A 21949-nucleotide genomic window follows, 5' to 3' on the forward strand; every position below is an offset into this window, starting at 1 on the left:
CTCTCTCTCTCTCTCTCTCTCTCTCTCTCTCCCCCCCTCTCTCCCCATCTCTATCTCTCTCTCCCCATCTCTCTCTCTCTGGCCGTGTAGAAGTGTGACTGCCTGCTCAGTCTGGAAGCCTACTCTGCTGACCAGAAGCGGCGCGTCTGTCAGTGTCTGAAGGACACGATTGACAAGCAGCTCCAGCTCCAGAGGACTGCCCCCTTCTACCCTCCTAATGTCCAGGTAGGAAACACACACACCCTTATCCTGCCACTCATTGGCTCATCTGCGCTCACGCTCATCCCTGATGTCATTCACTCACAGGACCTTTGCTGAAGCACATGGCTTGCACTGTACTCATGGTGAGAGTACATTCATGAACAGTGTGCTACTGTGCTTCTCCAATGAAGTCCGCTGGTTTCTCCTTGTTTTATCAGCTGCTCTGTAGATGACTGTAGAGTGCTCCCACGTAGCTAGCCAAGATCTTTTGGTTTGCTTGGTTCTTGTGTTGGAAGTGCAGTGGGCATTCTTTAATTGGACACTGCTCCAAGCACTGTTCTAGAACCTGTTCTTACCTGTTCATTAGAGACGAGCTGGGTTAGAATTCAACGGAACAGAAGAAAAGGAAAGGAAACCTGTATCTTGAACACCCCCTCAAAATAATCCATCCTTCACTCTTAGAAAAAATGGTTCCAAAAGGGTTCTTTGGCTGTTCACATAAGAAAACGCTTTTCGGTTCCAGACAGAACCCTTTTTGGTTTCAGGTAGAACCCTTTTGGGTTTCATGTAAAAACCTCTGTGGAAAGGGAACCACCTGGAACCAAAAAGGTTTCTGCAATGGGTTCTCCTATGGGGTCAGCCGAAGAACCCTTTTAGGTTCTAGATAGCACTTTTTTTCTAAGAGTGCACTAGAGTACCTTTATGATCCATTGTTTCATAATCTCTATCCTTATTTCCCCTGAGTGGAAGGTTTGGACAGACAGACAGACACTATGTCCTATACTATCTAGCTGTGGTCCTATTGCTCTCTAGCTTCATTATGTGTATGGCCTCCACACCTGCCATCCATTAGGCCTTTATTCTCCTAGCAACATGAAAGAGGGGATGAGCTCGCGCTCTTTTATCCCTCTCTCTCTCAATCAACCAGGGAATATGCTTTTCTCTGCATGTCCCTGGTTTTGTTTCTATCCTGTCGCCTCGCCCTGCATCCTCTCGCTGTATGTGTGTGTGTGTGTATGTGTATGTATGTGCTTGTTTCCGGCGGCAGCAGCTGTTTTTCTGGGCTGACCCATTTACCAACTAGAGAGGAGTGAGACAAAAGAAAGGAGTGCATTTTAGTGAAATAAAGGAGGAGGGATAGAAAAGTCTAAACAGGATAGCTATGTGCTGATTCTCTGACCAGAGGAGAACTATATTGTGAGAGTGATGGCATTGAAACAGTCAGTCATATCTATGTGATCCTGTTTAGAAGTAGTCCCAGAGAAGGGGGTTAACACCATTGAGTGTTTAGGACAGTACTGTTTATTATCACCCTCTGCGTCCCAAATGGCACCCTATTCCCTATAGTGTGCTACTTTTGACAAGAGACCTATGGGCCTGGGTCAAAAGTAGTTCACTAAATAGGGTATAGGGTGCCATGTGGGATGCATCACCAGTCTTTTGACCTGAAGGAGTGGGAGTGTCACAGAGTAATGATGGCTGTGTGACATATTGTGGCGTAGTCATGTTGAAAGCAGTGATAGTCTGAGTCCACCTCTGTGAAGTGATACAGACTTGGTCCCCGTAAGGCAGAGCAAAGAGGATTCTGTTGGGACTCATCTGATAGGGGAGATCAGTTCACTGCAGTCACACTTTTGGCTATATATATATATATATATATATATATATATATATATATATATATATATATATATATATATATATATATATATATATATATATGTATATGTGTGTGTGTGTGTGTGTGTGTGTGTGTGCCAGCATCCATTAGACTCATCAGACAGCAGAGATGAGTTTATGACAGTAATAAATACAACATTTGGACAATGGATGAAGACACTCCAAACTTTTAGAATAAACATTTTACTGGCATGGAGAAATAATGAATGGAGTTTAGGGATTTTGGTGATAATTCAGGTATTCAATTCATTGTAAAATGTTGTTAACTTAGAATGCACTCATATACATGTTCTAATGGTATCAGGTATTTTTTCAATATTTTGTTTTAAAATAAAGATAATTATATGTGCCACATTTACATAAATACAAAGGGTGCATTTGCATACATCAATAAATTAACATAAATGGGTAGAACAGGGCTGCAACCACCAAACACTTTCTCTGTCTACCCTACCTGCATGGTCTACCCTACCTGTACTGTCTACCCTACCTGTACTCACCTGCACTGTCTACTCTACCTGTACTCACCTGCACTGTCTACCCTACCTGTACTCACCTGCATTGTCTACCCTACCTGTACTCACCTGCACTGTCTACCCTACCTGTACTCACCTGCACTGTCTACTCTACCTGTACTCACCTGCACTGTCTACCGTACCTGTACTCTACCTGCACTGTCTACTCTACCTGTACTCACTTGCACTGTCTACCGTACCTGTACTCTACCTGCACTGTCTACACTACCTGTACTCACCTGCACTGTCTACCCTACCTGTACTCACCTGCACTGTCTGCCCTACCTGCATTCTACCTGCACTGTCTACCCTACCTGCACTGTCTACACTACCTGCACTCACCTGCACTGTCTACCCTACCGGTACTCAGCTGCACTGTCTACCCTACCTGTACTCACCTGCACTGTCTATCCTACCTGTACTCACCTGCACTGTCTACCCTACCGGTACTCAGCTGCACTGTCGACCCTACCTGTACTCAGCTGCACTGTCTACCCTACCTGTACTGACCTGCACTGTCTACACTACCTGCACTCACCTGCACTGTCTTCCCTACCTGCACTCTACCTGCACTGTCTATCCTACCTGTACTCACCTGCACTGTCTATCCTACCTGCACTGTCTACCCTACCGGTACTCAGCTGAACTGTCTACCCTACCTGCACTCACCTGCACTGTCTACCCTACCTGTAGTCACCTGCACTGTCTATCCTACCTGTACTCACCTGCACTGTCTACCCTACCTGTACTCACCTGCACTGTCTACCCTGCCTGTACTCACCTGCACTGTCTATACTGCCTCATTAATTAATGTTGTTGTCATGTTCTGCTGCATAATTCAACAAGTGTGTAAATAGCAGTATGGCCTCAAAATAACAATGTACACGCTTATCTAGATTACTTTTATCTAAAAATACTTTACATTGTTTGCGAGATCAGACATAATATCACAATAATCCGAGTGTTCATTTTCAGAAGTTGATTTCATTTCAGCGCATCTAATTTGTAAACATTTAAACTGTATTAAATTATTACTATTTTTAATTATAGAAAGAATTAACACTCATCAAAATAAAGTTATCTTTCTTCTCTTTCTTGTGATGTAAGTGTCGAGACGGTGTGTTAAATCTTTGACGACGCGTCAGCGTTCTTATACATGCAACGGAAAGACAATGTAATCCGTTAACAGAAAAAAACAGTAGGCACAAGCAAGAGTATGAAAGAGTCGCAGGAGGAAAATGAAAGCAATCAATCCAGCGATATTTCATGACAAGTGGATCCCTAAAACACAGGAAATGGATGGCTGGAAAAGACAGATCCTCAGGTGGGTGGGGCATCCCTCAAACACAGGAAATAAATGTCTGGAAAAGACAGATCCTCAGGTGGGTGGGGCATGTGCGTTGCTTGTGACAGCACATAGCCGAATTAGACAGTCCACAGCGTGGCTAGACAGTCAATAAGAGTATGGGCGGGAAACAATCCATACAGGAAGCAATGACATTGTCTTCTCATTAAATAAATACTGTACGATTGGATAACCTATTGATATTTCCATCAACAAATACACTGCTGTGTCCTTCATTTACTTGATGGATTGTTGATGGCTCATTCGTGTTTCTCGTGTTATATCTGTACAATATGTGTGTGTGTCTCTTGTGTGCCCCAGAAGTTATATAACTCCTAAACTTTGACCTGTAGCCTTATCATCAGTGGTGTTTACGGTGTTCCCTGACAGGGAGCGAGAGAGCTCCTGGGAGGGAGGCTGTGCTGTGTATTCCTTAACCTGTTTGGGCTGCAGGGGCAGCATTGAGTAGCCGGATAAAAGGTGCCCATTTCAAACGGCCTCGTACTCAATTCTTGCTCGTACAATATGCATATTATTATTACTATTGGATAGAAAACACTCTCTAGTTTCTAAAACCGTTAGAATTATATCTTTGAGTAAAACAGAACTCCTTTTGCAGCAAACTTCCTGACAGGAAGTGGAAAATCTGAAATCGATGCTCTCTTCTAGGGCCTGCCTATAAAGGTCCTTGATATTTATTAGAATACATGCACTTCATACGTCTTCCACTAGATGTCGACAGGCAGTGAGAGAAGAAATGGAGTGAATAACTTGATCTGGGGTCGAACAAAAGCTCTGTGTATGACGTGTCACCAGTTTCCAGTTTTCTGGAGAGCGTGTGAAGGGACCTGGATTTGCCTTCTGATAAGCTGTCGTTATGGACGACTAATATCTCCGGCTTTGATTTTATTTGATACATGTGACAATATCATCGTAAAGTATGTTTTTTCAATATAGTTTTATTGGATTATTAAAATTTTTCCGGGACGTTAGGCGTGTTGCGTTGTGTGCCTTTGTTCAGGAAGGAGAGCTTAGCGCCACTTTGCTAGCTTTCCGTGCTAATTGACTGGAGAAGAGGACATTCTAAATCCAAACAACGATTGTTCCCGACAAAGGACCCCTTGTACAACATTCTGATGAAAGATCATCAAAAGTAGGACCCATTTTATGATGTTATTTCATATATCTGTCGAACATGTTGTACTAGTAGTTTGCAGCCAGGTTTTGGGCACGCTCTCGCCATAACGTAAACTGCATATCGTGATGAAGTTATTTTTAGAATTCTAACATGGCGATTACATTAAGAACTAGTGTATCTATCATTTCCTATACAACATTTATTTTTTAGTTATGTTTATGAATAGTTATTTGCTCAGAATATGTGAGTGCCAGAAAAATGCATAAGATGCACAATGTATAACCACTGATTTCAGCTCTAAATATGCACATTTTCGAACAAAACATAAGTGTATGTATAACCTGATGTTATAGGACTGTCATCCGATGAAGCTTATCAAGGTTAGTCAAAAATTATATATCTTTTGCTGGTTTGTTACGATCGCTAACTTTTGCTGCTGAGGAATGGCTTGTGTTTCTGGCTATTGTGGTAAGCTAATATAATGCTATATTGTGTTTTCGCTGGAAATTATGTAAAAATGTACCACCAGCCACTATAAACAATGCCACCTAATATAATGTTTACATACCCTACATTACACATCTCTTATGTATATGTATATACTGTACTCTATATCATCTACTGCATCTTGCCATCTTTATGTAATACATGTACCACTAGCCACTTTAAACTATGCCACTTTATGTTTACATACCCTACAGTACTCATCTCATAGGTATATACCGTACTCTATACCATCTACTGCACCTTGCCTATGCCGTCTGTACCATCACTCATTCATATATCTTTATGTACATATTAGTAGTTGCGGAATTGTTAGGTTAGATTACTTGTTGTTATTACTGCATTGTCGGAACCAGAAGCACAAGCATTTCGCTACACTCGCATTAACATCTGCTAACCATGTGTATGTGACTAATAAATTTGATTTGATTTGATTTGATAAACCACTTAAGAAATCGGAAATATTGGCTGGAATCACAAGATGTTTATTTTTCAAATGCTGTATTGGACTTGTTAATGTGTGAAAGTTAAATATTTCTAAAAAATATATTTTGAATTTCGCGCCCTGCACTTGAAGTGGCTGTTGTCATATTTTGCCCGGCTTAGGGCTTGCAGCCATAAGAAGTGTTAATATTCTTCTATGGTTTCCACCATTGACTGCCCAGATCCCCTGCTAATTGGCGGGATGAGTCACAGATGGATGACTGTGTTAGAACAAAAGAGAGAGACACACACACACACACACACAATGATCCTTTATCTGTATACACACATACACACAGAACCTGGCCCTGGCCCTGATTACTATTTGAACCCATGCCACTATGGAAATCCTATGCCATTAGTAACTCTAACATGTAATTCATATAGTATGTTTTATTCTCGGTCACAATTGACGATGGGAACTGTATATGGGAGAATACATTTCTCTGCGTGTAATAAAATGAACAGAAATGTACCCCTATTCCTCAATATCTACAGGTATATACCTCAGCCCACTTATTCACACACCTAAACCCAATGACCCACACATCCTATGTTCTAACCCTTACACCCACATGCCAATACCCTAGTATTGATACAATCAAGTACCGATACACCCATATTCTTAAACCCCCTAGTTGTTACTCATAGACCCCGGTTCCTTTACCAATACACCTCATCCCTGTTACTTGCCTATCTCAGCCCTGTTATCCATTTCCTTAGGCCTGTATTCCCCAAGTCACCAACAGTAACCTACATGTATATCCAGCTATTCGCTACATACCCAAACCCTTCTTTTTGCATATTTTAGTCCTGTGACATCTGACCTGTATACCCTCATCACTTCATAGATAAACTCAAAGTACATTGCTATAACACATGTTCCCCTGCCCCATTTAGCTTTTTTCCTACCAAAAACTTATTGCCAAAAAGAATTTGAATGGTCAATAGACGTCCATCAAGACCCATTAGCTGTATGAAACTTATATATCCCCACACCCCATTATTCATATAAACCAGATAAATCCATGGGTATACTCATAAAACAGGTAAACCCCAGTGCCCAAGCCTCACATTCATACAAACCAGGTCTACATTTGTACTTCAGCCCCAATATTCTTACAGACCAGGTGGACACCTGCACGTCTATCTCAATATTGATTAAAATAAAAAAAACAGGTCTACTGCTACATGTCAGCTCCAATTGTCATAAAAGAGGTGTACTTCTGCATTTCAGCCCCAATATTCATACAAATCAGGTCTACACCTGTACTTCAGCTCCAATTTACATATAGACAAAGTCTGCACATGTGTTTGAACCCAATTAAATGTGCTAAAGCCTGAATACTCATAAACTGTAAACCAGGTCTACCCCTGCACCTCAGCTCCAGTACTCCTATAAACCAGGTCTACACACTTGACTGAGTCCCAATACTAATTTTAACCAGATATACATCTGCATTTTCCAGCCTAAATACCCATACGAACCAGGTTTACACCTGTGACTTTGTCCCAATACTCTGATAAACCAGATCAACCCTTGTGACTATTCAGCAAAACTCACATAAACCAGGTCTACCCTTGTGCAAGAGACACTAAACAAACCTATTGACATGAAATATTTGTTAAGTTATGACACTAATTCAGTTTAAGGGTCTATACATGGAAAATTCCCCTGAAATAACACATTTTACTGTCAAAATCACTGATTTAAACATATGTGAAGGCTAATGGATAATGGTCAAATCATCTGTAAGATCGTCTTGATCAAGTATATACATAACCCAACTCAACTTCAATCTACTGAAAAAAATGAAATAATCTCCTCTGATTAAAAATATATAAAAAGTTAGAGCCACTGTATTTTCCCATTGGTCACAAATCAGACGGCTAAGATATGTTCTAATACCACAAGCATCATGGAATCAATGTATTAAACATGAAGGCACATATGTAAACTAGGCCCTTCAAAATATTTTTACATTTCAACAAGGTATTTGTTGTATAAACTGTTGAATACAGACTCCTGGTGCCAAATTCGTCTGTAAAAGTGAACCCTGGAGGTTTATGCATGTGATCTTGTGACCATTTTGAGAAATCATATGAAGCTTCTCTGAATATACTAGACAGCTTAATAATGCCTAATAGCGTATATTACTTATTTGTTGATAAGTACAAAATTAAATTCCCTAAAGCCTGTAAAATATATATTTTAAATTCTCTCACTATTGTGACCGATTAAATGGATTAACAGCAGGATTCTCCCCTCTGGTTCACACAGTGAATAATCATCCAATAAATATTGTATCTTCCTTCGGGACCTAAACACAGGGGATGAGAAGGAGTGTGTGTATCACATTTCAAGGTAAGACCCAGATGCAGACTGTGTCGAAGTAACAATGTTAATTTCATCAACAGGGGCAAAGGTACAGTACAGCAGGCAGGCTCAGGTCAGGCAGAGGTCGGTAATCCAGAGTAGTGGGGCAAAGGTACAGGACAGCAGGCAGGCTCAGGTCAGGCAGAGGTTGGTAATCCAGAGTAGTGGGGCAAAGCTACAGGACAGCAGGTAGGCTCAGGGTCAGGTCAAGCAGAGGGGTCAAAACCGTGAAAAACTAGAAACCAGAAACTAAGACAGGACAGGAGCAAAGGAAAAAATGCTGGTAGATTCTACGAACAAAACGAACTGGCAGCAGACAAACAGAGAACACAGGTATAAGTACACAGGGGCTAACGGGGAAGATGGGCGACAACTGGAGGGGGTGGAGACAAGCACAAAGACAGGTGAAACAGATTGGGGCGTGACAGTGTGTTTGTGTATACATGTGATGTGTACTTGTGTGTGTGTGTGTGTGTGTGTGTGTGTGTGTGTGTGTGTGTGTGTGTGTGTGTGTGTGTGTGTGTGTGTGTGTGAGTCATGAGCTACCCCTCGGTCATGAGCTACCCCTCGGTCATGAGCTACCCCTCAGTCATGAGCTACCCCTCGGTCATGGGCTGCCACTCAGTCCGGAGCTGCCCCTCCCTATAGGGGAGGGTCTGGGTGGGCATCTGTCCACCCAGATGGCGGCTCTGGCACTGGACGTGGCCCCCACTCCACCATAGTCAATCCCCGCTTCCGTGGCCTCCTCAGAACGGCGACCATCCTAAATGACCCCACTGGACTGAGGGGCGCCTCTGGACCGAGGGGCAGCTCCGGACTGAGGGGCAGCTCCGGACTGAGTGGCAGCCCATGACCGAGGGGTAGCTCATGACCGAGGGGTAGCTCATGACCGAGGGGTAGCTCATGACCGAGGGGTAGCTAATGACTGAAGGGCAGCTCATGACTGAAGGGCCGCTCATGACTGAAGGGCAGCTCATGACTGAAGGGCAGCTCATGACTGAGAGGTAGCTCATGACTGAAGGGCAGCTCATGACTGAAGGGCAGCTCATGACTGAAGGGCAGCTCATGACTGAAGGGCAGCTCATGACTGGCGGGCGGCTCCTGACTGGCGGGCGGCTCTGGCGGCTCCGGCGGCTCCTGACTGGCGGGCGGCTCTGGCGGCTCCTGACTGGCGGGCGGTTCAGGCGGCTCCTGACTGACGGACGGCTCTAGCGGCTCCTGACTGACGGACGGCTGTAGCGGCTCAGGACAGACGGCTCAGGACAGACGGGCGGCGCTGGACAGACGGGCGGCTCAGGCGACGCTGGACTGACGGGCAGCTCAGGCGGCGCTGTACAGACGGGCAGCTCAGGCTTGCCGAGGCGCACTGTAGGCCTGGTGCGTGGTGCCGGAACTGGTGGTACTGGGCTGGGGACACGCTCCTCAAGGCTAGTGCGGGGAGCAGGAACAGGGCACATTGGATTCTCGAAGCGCACTATAAGCCTGGTGTGTGGTATCGGCACTGGTGGTACCGGGCTGAGGGCACGCACCTCAGGGCGAGTGCGGGGAGAAGGAACAGTGCGTACAGGGCTCTGGAGACGCACAGTAGGCCTGGTGCGTGGTGCCGGAACTGGTTGTACCGGACTGGGGACACGCACCACTGGACGAGTGCGGGGAGGAGGAACAGGGCGTACTGGACTCTGGAGACGCACATGAAGCCTGGTGCGTGGCGTTGGCACTGGTGGTACTGGGCTGATGACACGCACCTCAAGGCGAGTGCGGGGTGCTGGAACTGGAGGCCTGGTACATGGCGCCGGCACTGGAGAGCTGGTGTGTGGGGCTGCCACAGGAAAGATAGTACGTGGGGCTGCTACAGGAGAGCTGGGGCGCTGAGCTGGCACAGGACGTGCAGGACTAGGGAGGCGCACCGGAGGCCTGGTGCGTGGGGCTGGCACAGTCTTCCCTGGCTGGATCCTCACCCTAGCTCGGCAGATGCGGGGAGCTGGGATGTAGCGCACCGGGCTAAGCACGGGTACTGGAGACACCGTGCGTTCTACCGCATAACACGGTGCCTGACCAGTACGACGCTCTCTCTCTCCATAGTAAGCACGGGGAGTTTGCGCAGGTCTCTTACCTGGCTTCGCCACACTCCCCGTGCCCCCCCCCCCCCCACAATACATTTTTGGGGCTGCCTCTCGGGCTTCCTACCGCGCCGCTGTGCTTGTTTCACCAACTCCATCCTCCTGTATCCCTCCTCACATTGCTCCATAGAATCCCAGGCGGGCTCCGGCACTCTCCCTGGGTCGACCGCCCACCTGTCTTTCTCTTCCCAAGTATTAACACAGTCCAGATCACGCTTTCGTGCAGCCTCCTCATAACGCCGCCTCTCCGCTTTCGCTGCTTCCAGCTCAGCTTTGGGGCGGCGATATTCCCCAGCCTGTTTCCATTGTCCCTTTCCGTCCACTATTTCCTCCCATGTCCAGAAATCCTGACCTCGCTGTCTCTCCTGCTCCTGCCCGTTACCACGCTGCTTGGTCCGGTTTTGCTGGGTGATTCTGTAACGGCTGTCTTTGGATGAAAGAGAGGAGGACCAAAATGCAGCGTGATGATTATCCATATTTTAATAGGCTACTTAAACAACGAACAAAAACAACAAACTGACAGAAAGAACCGAAGATGCTACAGTCCTGAACTAGTGAACACAGAACAGATGAACACACGAACAGGAACAATCACCCACAAAACACACTACAAAAACAGGCTACCTAAATATGGTTCCCAATCAGAGACAATGACTAACACCTGCCTCTGATTGAGAACCATATCAGGCCAATCAAGAAACCCCCCATAGAAACAGACAACATAGATAATACCCACCCAGCTCACGTCCTGACCAACTAAATAAAGACTAAACAAAGGAAATAAGGTCAGAAACGTGACTCAAACGTTTTACGTGTCCCCAACCGATTGTTTTTTGTTTGTTTGTTTATTTGCATTGTTTTTAACTTATTTTTGTTACTTATTTTGTACATAATGTTGCCGCTACCATCTCTTATAACCAAAAATAACTGTGATTACTCACCCTGGACTAGCATAATCCTTTTTTTCCTTTCACGAGTCTGACGAGCCCGACGCGAAGGATATACTGCTTTCTCTGGAACAGGCCCAGATCCCCATGATTTGCGTGAAGAGGAGGCAGAGAAAAAGAGGCCAAAGGGTGGGCTGCCTTCTGAGAATTCATAGGCGATCGAATAAACCCCCACTTCCTTCCATTCTGCTAGCAAACGTGCAATCTTTGGAGAAAAAAAATCGATGACCTACGGGGAAGGACATTAAAAACTGTAATATCTTATGCTTCCTTCACGGCGACACTATCAACATACAGCTGGCTGGTTATATGCTGCACCGGCAGGATAGAACAGCGGCGTCTGGTAAGACAAGGGGCGGTGGACTATGTATTTCTTTAAATAACAGCTGGTGAACGATGTCTAAGGAAATCTCGAGCTATTGCTCGCCTGAGGTAGAGTATCTCATGATAAGCTGTAGACCACACTACCTACCTAGAGAGTTTTCATCTGTATTTTTCTTAGCTGTTTACATACCACCACAGTCAGAAGCTGGCACTAAGACAGCATTGAATGAGATGTATACCGCCATAAGCAAACAAGAAAATGCTCACCCAGAGGCGGCGCTCCTAGTAGCCGGGGACTTTAACCTGTTTGGGCTGCAGCCCGACACCGGTACACTTATGACAACATCCAGCTCAAGTGCAGGGCGCGAAATTCAAAAGATATTTTTTTTAAATATTTAACTTTCACACATTAACAAGTCCAAGACACCAGATGAAAGGCGCAGATCTTGTGAATCAAGCCAACATGTCCGATTTTTAAAATGTTTTACAGGGAAGACACAATATGTAAATCTATTAGCTAACCACGTTAGCAAAAGACACCAATATTCTTACTCCATCAGTTTATGACTCCATCAGTAGCTATCACAAATTCGGCCAAATAAAGATAAAAATAGCCACTAACCAAGAAACGACCTCATCAGATGACAGTCTGATAACATATTTATTGTATAGCATATGTTTTTTTTGAAAAATGTGCATATTTCAGGTATAAATCATAGTTTACATTTCAGCTACAATCAGAAATTGCACCGAAAGCAGCCATAATATTTACAGACACCAACGTCAAATACCTAATTACTCATCATAAAACATTTCTGAAAAAATACATAGTGTACAGCAATTGAAAGACATTAAATGTTTTACAGCGCAAACAAAATGTAGCGTGCTATTAGCGTAGCCACAATAGCCAGAAACACTTGGGCGCCCACGACCAGTCAACATGCACAACAGATATTAGAAATAGCATAATAAAATGTTTCTTACTTTTGGTGATCTTCCGTCAGAATGTTGGACAAGGTGTCCTTTGTCCAGAACAGTCGTTGTTTTGATCTGGAACGGCAAATATCCCTCTTCATTTAGCATGGGCAGTTGCCAAGTGGCACGGATCACTCCAACGTCAACAAAGTTAGAGAACGGAACACGGCAAAACTCCCGAAAAAAATTCAATAATCTGATTAAACTATATTGAAAAAACAGACGTTACGATGATATGGTCAAATGTATCAAATAAAATCTAAGACGGAGATGTTCGTCAATCATAACGACAGCTAAACAGAAGGCATATCCATGTCCTCTTTCGCGCGCTCCAGAAACAGGATATGGACGGTCACGTCAAACAAAGACCTTTTATTCCACCTCAGACCAAGATAGACGAAATTTCTTCTCTCGCCGCATCTTGACAACCAGGGGAAGGCATAGGAAGTGTATGTAGACTCTTACGTATCACGCCCATGTATAGGCATGCAGTTGAACAGAGCAGTGATTTCTGACATTTCACTTCCTGGTCAGGAAAAGTGCTGCAGAAGGAGTTCTGTTTCACTCAGAGAAATAATTCAAACGGTTTTAGAAACTAGAGAGTGTTTTCTATCCAATAGTAATAATAATATGCATATTGTACGAGCAAGAATTGAGATCGAGGCCGTTTGAAATGGGCACATTTTATCTGGCTACTCAACACGCCCCCTGCAGCCAGGAAACTTAAATCTGTTTACCAAATATCTATCAGCATGTTAAAATGTGCAACCAGAGGAAAATAAAATTCTGGACCACCTCTACTCCACACACAGAGACGCATACACAGCTCCCTCGCCCTCCATTTGGCAAATCTGACCATAATTCTATGCTCCTGATTCCTGCTTACAAGCAAAAATTAAAGCAGGAAGCACAGTGACTAGATCAATAAAAAAAAGTGGTCAGATGAAGCAGAAGCTAAGCTACAGGACTGTTTTGCTAGCACAGACTGGAATATGTTGGCATATGTCATTGAGGAGTACACCACATCAGTCATTGGCTTCATCAGTAAGTGCATCGATGACGTCGTCCTCAGTGACAGTACGTACATAAACCAACCAGAAGCCATGGATTACAGGCAGCATCCTCACTGAGCTAAAGGCTAGAGCTGCAGCTTTCAAGGAGCAGGACACTAACCTGGAAACTTAGAACAAATCCCGCTATGCCCTCCGACGAACCATCAAACAGGCAAAGCATCAATACAGGACAAAGATCGAATCGTACTACACCGGCTCTGACGTTCGTCAGATGTGGCAGGGCTTGTAAACCATTACAGACTACAAAGGGAAGCACAGCCGCGAGCTGCACATTGACATGAGCCTAAAAGACGAGATAAACTACTTCTATGCTCGCTTCGAGGCAAATAACACTGAAACATGCATGGGAGAACCAGCTGTTCCGGGAGACTGTGTGATCACGCTCTCCACAGCCGATGTGAGTAAGACCTTAAAACAGGTCAACATTCACAAGGCCACAGGGCCAACCGAATTGCCAGTATGTGTACTGCGAGCATGCGCTGACCAACTGGCAAGTGTCTTCACTGACATTTTCAATCTCTCCCTGTCCGAGTCTGTAATACGAACATGTTTTATGCAGACCACCATAGTGCCTGTGCCCAAGAACACTAAGATAACCTGCCTAAATAACTACCGACCCGACCTGTTTGATGTAGCCATGAAGTGATTTAAAGGCTGGTCATGGCTTACATCAACACCATTCTCCCAGAAACCCTAGACCCACTCCAATATGCACACCACCCCAACAGATCCACAGATGATTCAATCTCTGTTGCACTCAACCCTGCCCTTTCTCACCTGGACAAGAGGAACACCTATTAGAATGCTAATCATTGACTACAGCTCAGCGTTCAACACCATAGTGCCCTCAAAGCTCATCAATAAGCTAAGGACCCTGGGACAAAACACCTCCCTCTGCAACTGGATCCTGGACTTCCTGACGGGCTGCCCCCAGGTGTTAAGGGTAGGTAACAACACATCCGCCACGCTGATCCTCAACACAGGAGCCCCTCAGGGGTGCGTGCTCAGTCCCCTCCTGTACTCCCTGTTCACTCATGACTGCACGGCCAGGCACGACTCCAACACCATCATTACATTTGCAGATGACACAACAGTGGTAGGCCTGATAACCGACAACAACGAGACAGCATATAGGGAGGAGGTCAGAAACCTGGCTGTGTGGTGCCAGGACAACAACCTCTCCACATGATCAAGACAAAGGAGATGATTGTGGACTACAGAAAAAAGAGGACAGAGCATGCCCCCATTCTCATCGATGGGGCTGCAGTGGAGCATGTTGAGAGCTTCAAGTTCCTTGGGGTCCACATCACCAACAAACTAACATGGTTCACGCACAGCAAGACAGTCGTGCAGAGGGCCCCTCAGAAGACTGAAAAAATTTGACATGGGTCCTCAGATCCTCAAATGGTTTTGCAGCTGCACCATTGAAAGCATCCCGACTGGTTGCATCACTGCCTGGTATGTTAACTCCTCGGCCTCCGACCGCAAGGCACTACAGAGGGTAGTGCGAATGGCCCAGTACATCACCGGGGCCAAGCTTCCTGCCATCCAGGACCTCTATAGCAGCCGGTGTCAGAGGAATGCCCTAAAAATTGTCAAAGACTCCAGCCAACCTAATCATAGACTGTTTTCTCTGCTACTGCACAGCAAGCAGTACCGGAGTGCCAAGTCTAGGTCCAAGAAGCTTCTAAACAGCTTCTACCCCCAAGCCATAAGACTCCTGAACATCTAATCAAATGGCGACTATTTGCAATTCCCCCTCTTTTATACCACTGCAACTCTCTGTTGTTATCAACGATGTATAGTCACTTTATTAACTCTACCTGGATGTACATATTACCTCAACTAATCGGTGCCCCACACATTAATCTTGGCGCTACGGATCCCGTTACCGGGATCATTTTCTTAAACAACCACTGAATTGCAGAGCGCCAAATTCAAAAATTATCCTAAAATTATTTATAATCATGGAATCACAAGTGAAATATACAAAAACACAGCTTAGGTTGTTGTTAATCCACCTATCGTGTCAGATTTTGAAAAGATGCTTTACAGCGAAAGCAATCCAAGCGTTTGTGAGTGTATCAGTCAATGCTAGAACAGTTAGCCTTAAATTAGCTTGGTCACGAAAGTCAGAAAAGCAATAAAATTAATCGCTTACCTTTGATAATCTTCGGATGTTTGCACTCACGAGACTCCCAGTTAGACAATAAATGTTCTATTTGTTCGATAAATATTAGTTTTAAAACAAAAAAACGCCATTTGGGTTGCGCGTTATGTTCAGAAAACCACAGCCTCGTTCCGTTCCTGAAAGGCAGACAAATTCCAAAAAGTATCCGTAATGTTCGTAGAAACATTTCAAACGTTTTTTATAATCAACCCTCATGTTGTTTTTAACATACATAATCAATAATTTTTCGGACGATAACCTACTCAATAAAAGAGAGAAAGAAAATGTCGAGCTACCCCTCTCGCGCGCAGGAACTAAGCAAAGGACACCTGACTCGTTTTGAAAAATCTCGCTCATTTTTCAAAATAAAAGCCTGAAACTATGTCTAAAGCCTGGTCACAGCCTGAGGAAGCCATTGGAAAAGGAATCTGGTTGATACGCCTTTAAATGGAGGAGGGGCAGGCAACAGAACAGGGATAAAAAAAGCACTTCCGGGTTGGATTTCCTCAGGTTTTCGCCTGCAGAATAAGTACTCACAGACAATATTCTGACAGTTTTGGAAACTTTGGAGTGTTTTCTATCTGAATCTGTAAATGATATGCATATTCTATGATCTGGGCCTGAGAAATAGTCCGTTTACGTTGGGAACGTTATAACATTTTTTTTTTAAATTCTGTCCCCTAGAGTCAAGAAGTTAACTCTGTACCGGTACCCTCCTGTATATAGTCTCGCTATTGTTATGTTACTGCTGCTCTTAATTACTTGTTACTTTTATTATAATTCCTCTTAGATTAAGGGTTAGCCAAAATAGCATTTTGAATGGGACTGAATTGTGTGTCCAAGGTTAGTTATGCAATACTGTGTGTGTGTGTGTGTGTGTGTGTGTGTGTGTGTGTGTGTGTGTGTGTGTGTGTGTGTGTGTGTGTGTGTGTGTGTGTGAAGGGAAAACATATCACAAGACCTACTGTAGGTAAATTGGACCCATCATCAGTCTTGTAGTAAAATCAATGTGTTGTATGGTGATTAGGTAAATGAATGATTAGAGTCTGAACATTCCTCTATGCTTACATTGGAATCTTTTTAGTATAACCATTCCATTACTTGACTGGACCCTAAGGGTAATTCACTAATACATATCCAATCATGGCAATATTAGTTCCATTTTAATCAGGATAATGTATTGGTTTAATTTTAGGTAAACTTGTGCAGTTATGAGTATTGAAACACTGTAAGGGTAATGAATAGATTTTTAATCATAATAAAGCTTTTGTGATGATAAGAAATCGTAAATATGGTTTAATTTGGCGTAAAGTCTTAATATGGCTTGTGGTCTATGCCTTTGTGCTCTCTTAGGAAACTTTAACAGGATGTTGTTATAAATGAAAGGATTTCAGGGAGGTCAGACCATGCATCATGTGTGCATATGCACGTGGTCGTGTGTGTGTGTGTTCAGTCCCTTGTGTTGTTACATTTAGAGGTCTAAGGGAACAAAGCAACCTTTGGGTAATTGGGTGAGCCAGGACAAAGCAAACCCAACATGTGACTCATAGACAGGGTATTGATATGGGATGTCAAGGTTTCTCTCGTGCAATTGTCAAATCTGAACCGTGAGAGTTTCTCCACTTTGGCCATAAAGTTAGTGAACAGGGTTGTGAGGTGGTCAGTGTTTTGGAAGAACTCAAAACTCCCCCTCTGACAGAACCTGACTCAGAGCTGACCACAAGTTCCAAAAGCTGAACCAGCACAATGTGATTTGAAATAAACACAACTTTCATTTCATTACTAACTCAACACTATAAGCCCCAAATGAGTGATGATTTCACTTCGGCCTAATAAATACACTATCCCTCTCAGCTTGTCTTGGTGGTGGAAGACATTTTCTATGGTATGCTGCTCCAAATGTGTCAAAATACCTCTTATATTCTGACTTTGGAGGATTTTCTTTCACTAGTTCTTAAGTACATTAACAAAGGCCTGGGAGAGTGTCTTTTGTGGAGCTTGTCAGTAGCAGTTGCCAGTTGCACTGTCAGCTTTGATTTGATTTAAAGCTGAATGGGGTGATAGAATCTTTGTTTGAGAGGGAAATAGGGAGAAAGAAATAGAGAGACAGAGAGAAACAGAGAGAGAAAGAGAGAGACAGAGTTCCTCTTTAATTAGTGTTGCATTTCCCATAATGTCAGAAACAGCGTTTCTCCTCTGATGTACAGTATTTGCGGGTAAATTAATGCACTCTTGAGAAAAGGAGCTCTGAGTTAAACACTTAAGTAAAACTGACTTTACCTTACCTATGTACGAGTATGCAAACGGCTACTATATGCAAATAGTCAACCGGGTCACCGTAATTTCCCGTTCTCTGCATGGTCACAGTGCTGACATTGACATGTATCCCCGTTTCACTGGCACTCAGTGGCATTGAAAGCAGCTTTTTACTTTAGAGACGAATGAAGTTTGTTGATGAGATATCTCCACTTGAGCCAGTAATTCCCTCCAAACCCCTTGTGAAAGTGTCACACCCTGACCTAAGAGATCCTTTTAATTCTCTATTTGGTTAGGTCAGGGTGTGACTAGGGTGGACAATCTATGTTTTCTATTTCTTTGTTGGCCGGGTGTGATTCTCAATCAGAGGCAGCTGTCTATCGTTGTCTCTGATTGGGGATCATACTTAGGCAGCCTTTTTTCCACCTGTAGTTTGTGGGATCTTGTTTTTGGTACTGTGCTGTTTAGCCCTACTAGACGTTACGTTTCGTTTTTTTGTTTTTTCTGTGTTCATTTGGTAAATTATAATGTACGCCTACCACGCTGCACCACGCTGCACCTTGGTCCGATCCTTCCACCAACGAATGTAACAGAAAGACTGGGGGAGAGGATAAGAGTTGGAGGCAGTTTGCTGGCTTTGTGTGCGTACTGTCTAAACGTACTTTCATTGTTTGGTTTGTTCAAAGTTTGAGCTTGAGGGCTGAATTTGCAGGTAATGTCAAATATTGTGTAGTGAATAGTCACCATGGTCACCAATTCTTCTGAGTTTATTATCTAAGAGCAGCTTGCTGGCTCCTCCTTTGTTTACGGGATACATCGATTTTCACTAATGTTGACCAAATGTGTGTTTTTGCTAATGTTGTTGTATAGTGTGGTAACCATGTGCCACATTGGTTCTAGTTAATTCAGTCATTCTAGATATTGTTAAAAAGAGTTTCCTTTCTCCGATGGTATCCCTGTCATGCTCAGTCTCTTCAGAGTAAGTGGGGCAGGACTGTCCGGGACAATGCATTCCGTTGCTGTTGTAAGCATGTGAACTAGGGATGCAACAAGGTATTTGTTGCCACCTCCACCGCCAAGTTCCAAGAATCCTAGTACTATTACTGTAGTCTGGGGTATTTAGGGGAGATAGTTATGTCCCCTGACTGTCTCAATGTCCTCTCCCTAACCACCATGCAGTCAGCCCTCACACACACCACGGGACTCTGCCACCTTACATAACACGCAGACACACAACGCTTCTATTCCTAGCCAGGCCACTTTTCTCCCTCAATGCATGATTGTCACATGGACAGAAGTATGGATGTACACGTACACACACACACACACACACATACACACACACACACACACACACACACACACACATACGACACACACACACACACACATACGACACACACACACACACACACACACACACATACGACACACACACCCACACACAACTCCCGAGTTGATGGTCATACAGCACATAAGCCCATGATCTCATCCTGCTGTATGCTTCCAGTACTATCTGTGACCGGGCTGCATTAGCCAGAGAGCTGCTGGAAAAGTACATTTGTTCAGCTGAACACACACACTAGCATGCATGCACTCCCTCACTCACTCACTCACACTCTCCAACCAGCATCTGCTGTTCAACGAGCTAATCTAGGTTGTCCTGTGGAGCAGAAACAGATAGCTAGACAGCAGAGAGTTTTCTAGTGGATCTAAGTGCTAAGCTAGGGTACGGTTGTATACCGCAACACACAGGGGAGCCTCAGACAGGGCCTAGCCTTCACCTCGCCAGGAGAGATCCTTAATGTCTAATGGACGAAGGATGTCTGCTGGGCCTCAGAGACCGCCTAGACTGTCTTTGACTGTCTGACTCTCATGTCAAATTGTATGACGTTCCTTTTTTGGATGTAGAGGTCGGTGGTTTACAGGGAAGAGCTTGCTTGTTTTCCAGGCAGCTGTGACGTAGCTATGACGCAAGTTTGACAGTACAGTTTTTAAAGCCACATGACTTGTATGACGTTAGCATGACCTTTCATGGTGTCTACTCACCTCCCTTCCTCTCTCCTTCCCTCCCTTCCTCACTCCTCTCCTCCCTTCATCTGAATTCATGAAGACTGGATCACATCTCTTCATCCTGAGGCTATGAGAGGTATAATGGAATCAACTGTTCTCTGTAGCACCCTATAAAGTACTCAACAAATGCACACACACAGTCATAACAAGTACAGTGCATTATAGGCAATGGGAAAAGAGGATGCACATTCCATTAGAAATTGTAAATCACAGCTTTAGTCTCTGAACAGTCTGGTTCATAGTCCATTTTCACCTGCCTGTGTGAGGGAAGAGAGGTGCTTAATTACCTGTCTCTGAGTCTCTGTCACACACATGCACTCACTCACTCGTACACACATGCACACACAAATACACTTTTTGACCCCCCCCTCCATGGTACATTGTTTCAGATCAGACAGGGTGTGAACCCCATCTCTCTCCCATGCCACCCACACGCTCACACACACACACACACACACACACACACACACACACACACACACACACACACACACACACACACACACACACACACACACACACACACACACACACACACACACACACACACACACACACACACACCTGGGATTGGAGCCTGATTCAAATCCACATACCATGACAATCCCATATTCTGTCTGCCTGCCCACTGCACTCTGGTCTTTGTAGTCCAATCCTCCTGTGGCTAGGGATGAGGTACACTCTCTCACACACACACAGACACACACACACATAGGGCTTGTCTTCTCTCCTATAGCCTGTATGAAAACTGAAATGAAAGGTAATGTGTGTCCACTTTCTCTCTCTCTCTCTCTGTTTCTCTATCAGTCTTTTGCCCCCTCTCTTTGACTGACTTTTTGCTTGAGCAGCTACTTGCCCCTCTTTGTGAACTGATAGCAGGCTTCAACGACAGATCTATTTCTCTCTCCTTTCTCATTCATTCTCTTTTTCACCTCCTCCATCACACTCACCCTATCCTTTAAAGGAGATGTTTACCTGTTTCCATTGACTTCTGAATTGATCACAGTAATCAGGCAAAATTTCTACTGAAATGTGTCTTCTGCATTTAACCCAACCTTGTATTTAAACCTCTCTGAATCAGAGAGGTGCTTGGGGCTGTCTTAATCAACATGCACAGCACCCGGGGAGCAGTTGTTGGGAGTTATCTGCCTTGCACAGAACGACAGATTTTTAATTTGTCCTCTCGGGGATTCGATCCAGCAACCTTTCGATTACCGGCCTATGCTCCTACCTGCCAGGCTACCTGACGCTTTCTTTCAAAAAGCACACACAAACACACAATGTCTCCCTCCATCAATGTGTGTGTGCGTGCGTAAGTAGGTGTATGTGCATACGTACATGAGTGCGTGCGTGTGTGTGTCTTTTTTGCACGGCGGTGACATCCATCACGTCCTAGGATCAATTCCCCAGCCATGCTTTAAACTTTCATGAAATCTCTTTGATGGATCTTGTTTTGCTTTATTTCAGTTCAAAGCACCCTTAACTATTTATAACTTGTTCTGTTGTTATATAATGCACTGGCATACATATACAGTATATCAAGGCTTTGTATAAAAACGATTGGACCAGATCCTAAGACGCCATATTATTTATTTAAATTATTCACATTCTTGGGTTAGGGTCATTAGAATTTCTCCACAGAGGCCCAGCATGCAATGCTTAGGATAATAGTTTATTTTGGGACACATGAAACATATTCCACTTTTCTATTACATGGATGTACTATATGTGGAAAGTCTATGACAACGTGTGGAATGGTCCTTTCGTT

The 21949-nt window shown here is 44.2% G+C and overlaps 1 protein-coding gene across 7 annotated transcripts in view; it reads left to right on the top strand.

Annotated features, from left to right (window-relative positions):
* LOC129818464 (regulator of G-protein signaling 3-like) overlaps window positions 1-21949 on the top strand; it is a 229817-nt gene that overhangs the window by 113971 nt on the left and 93897 nt on the right. For 6 of the 7 annotated variants that reach the window (XM_055874372.1, XM_055874371.1, XM_055874368.1 and 3 more), the window contains one exon: window positions 91-225. The exons of the other annotated variant lie outside the window; for it this stretch is intronic. In XM_055874372.1, coding sequence (XP_055730347.1) covers window positions 91-225 — 135 coding nt within the window. The remainder of the gene's footprint in view (window positions 1-90; window positions 226-21949) is intronic. 7 annotated transcript variants of the gene reach the window in all.

The sequence above is a fragment of the Salvelinus fontinalis genome, chromosome 21 (genome assembly GCF_029448725.1).
Source record: "Salvelinus fontinalis isolate EN_2023a chromosome 21, ASM2944872v1, whole genome shotgun sequence".
NCBI lineage: Eukaryota > Metazoa > Chordata > Actinopteri > Salmoniformes > Salmonidae > Salvelinus > Salvelinus fontinalis.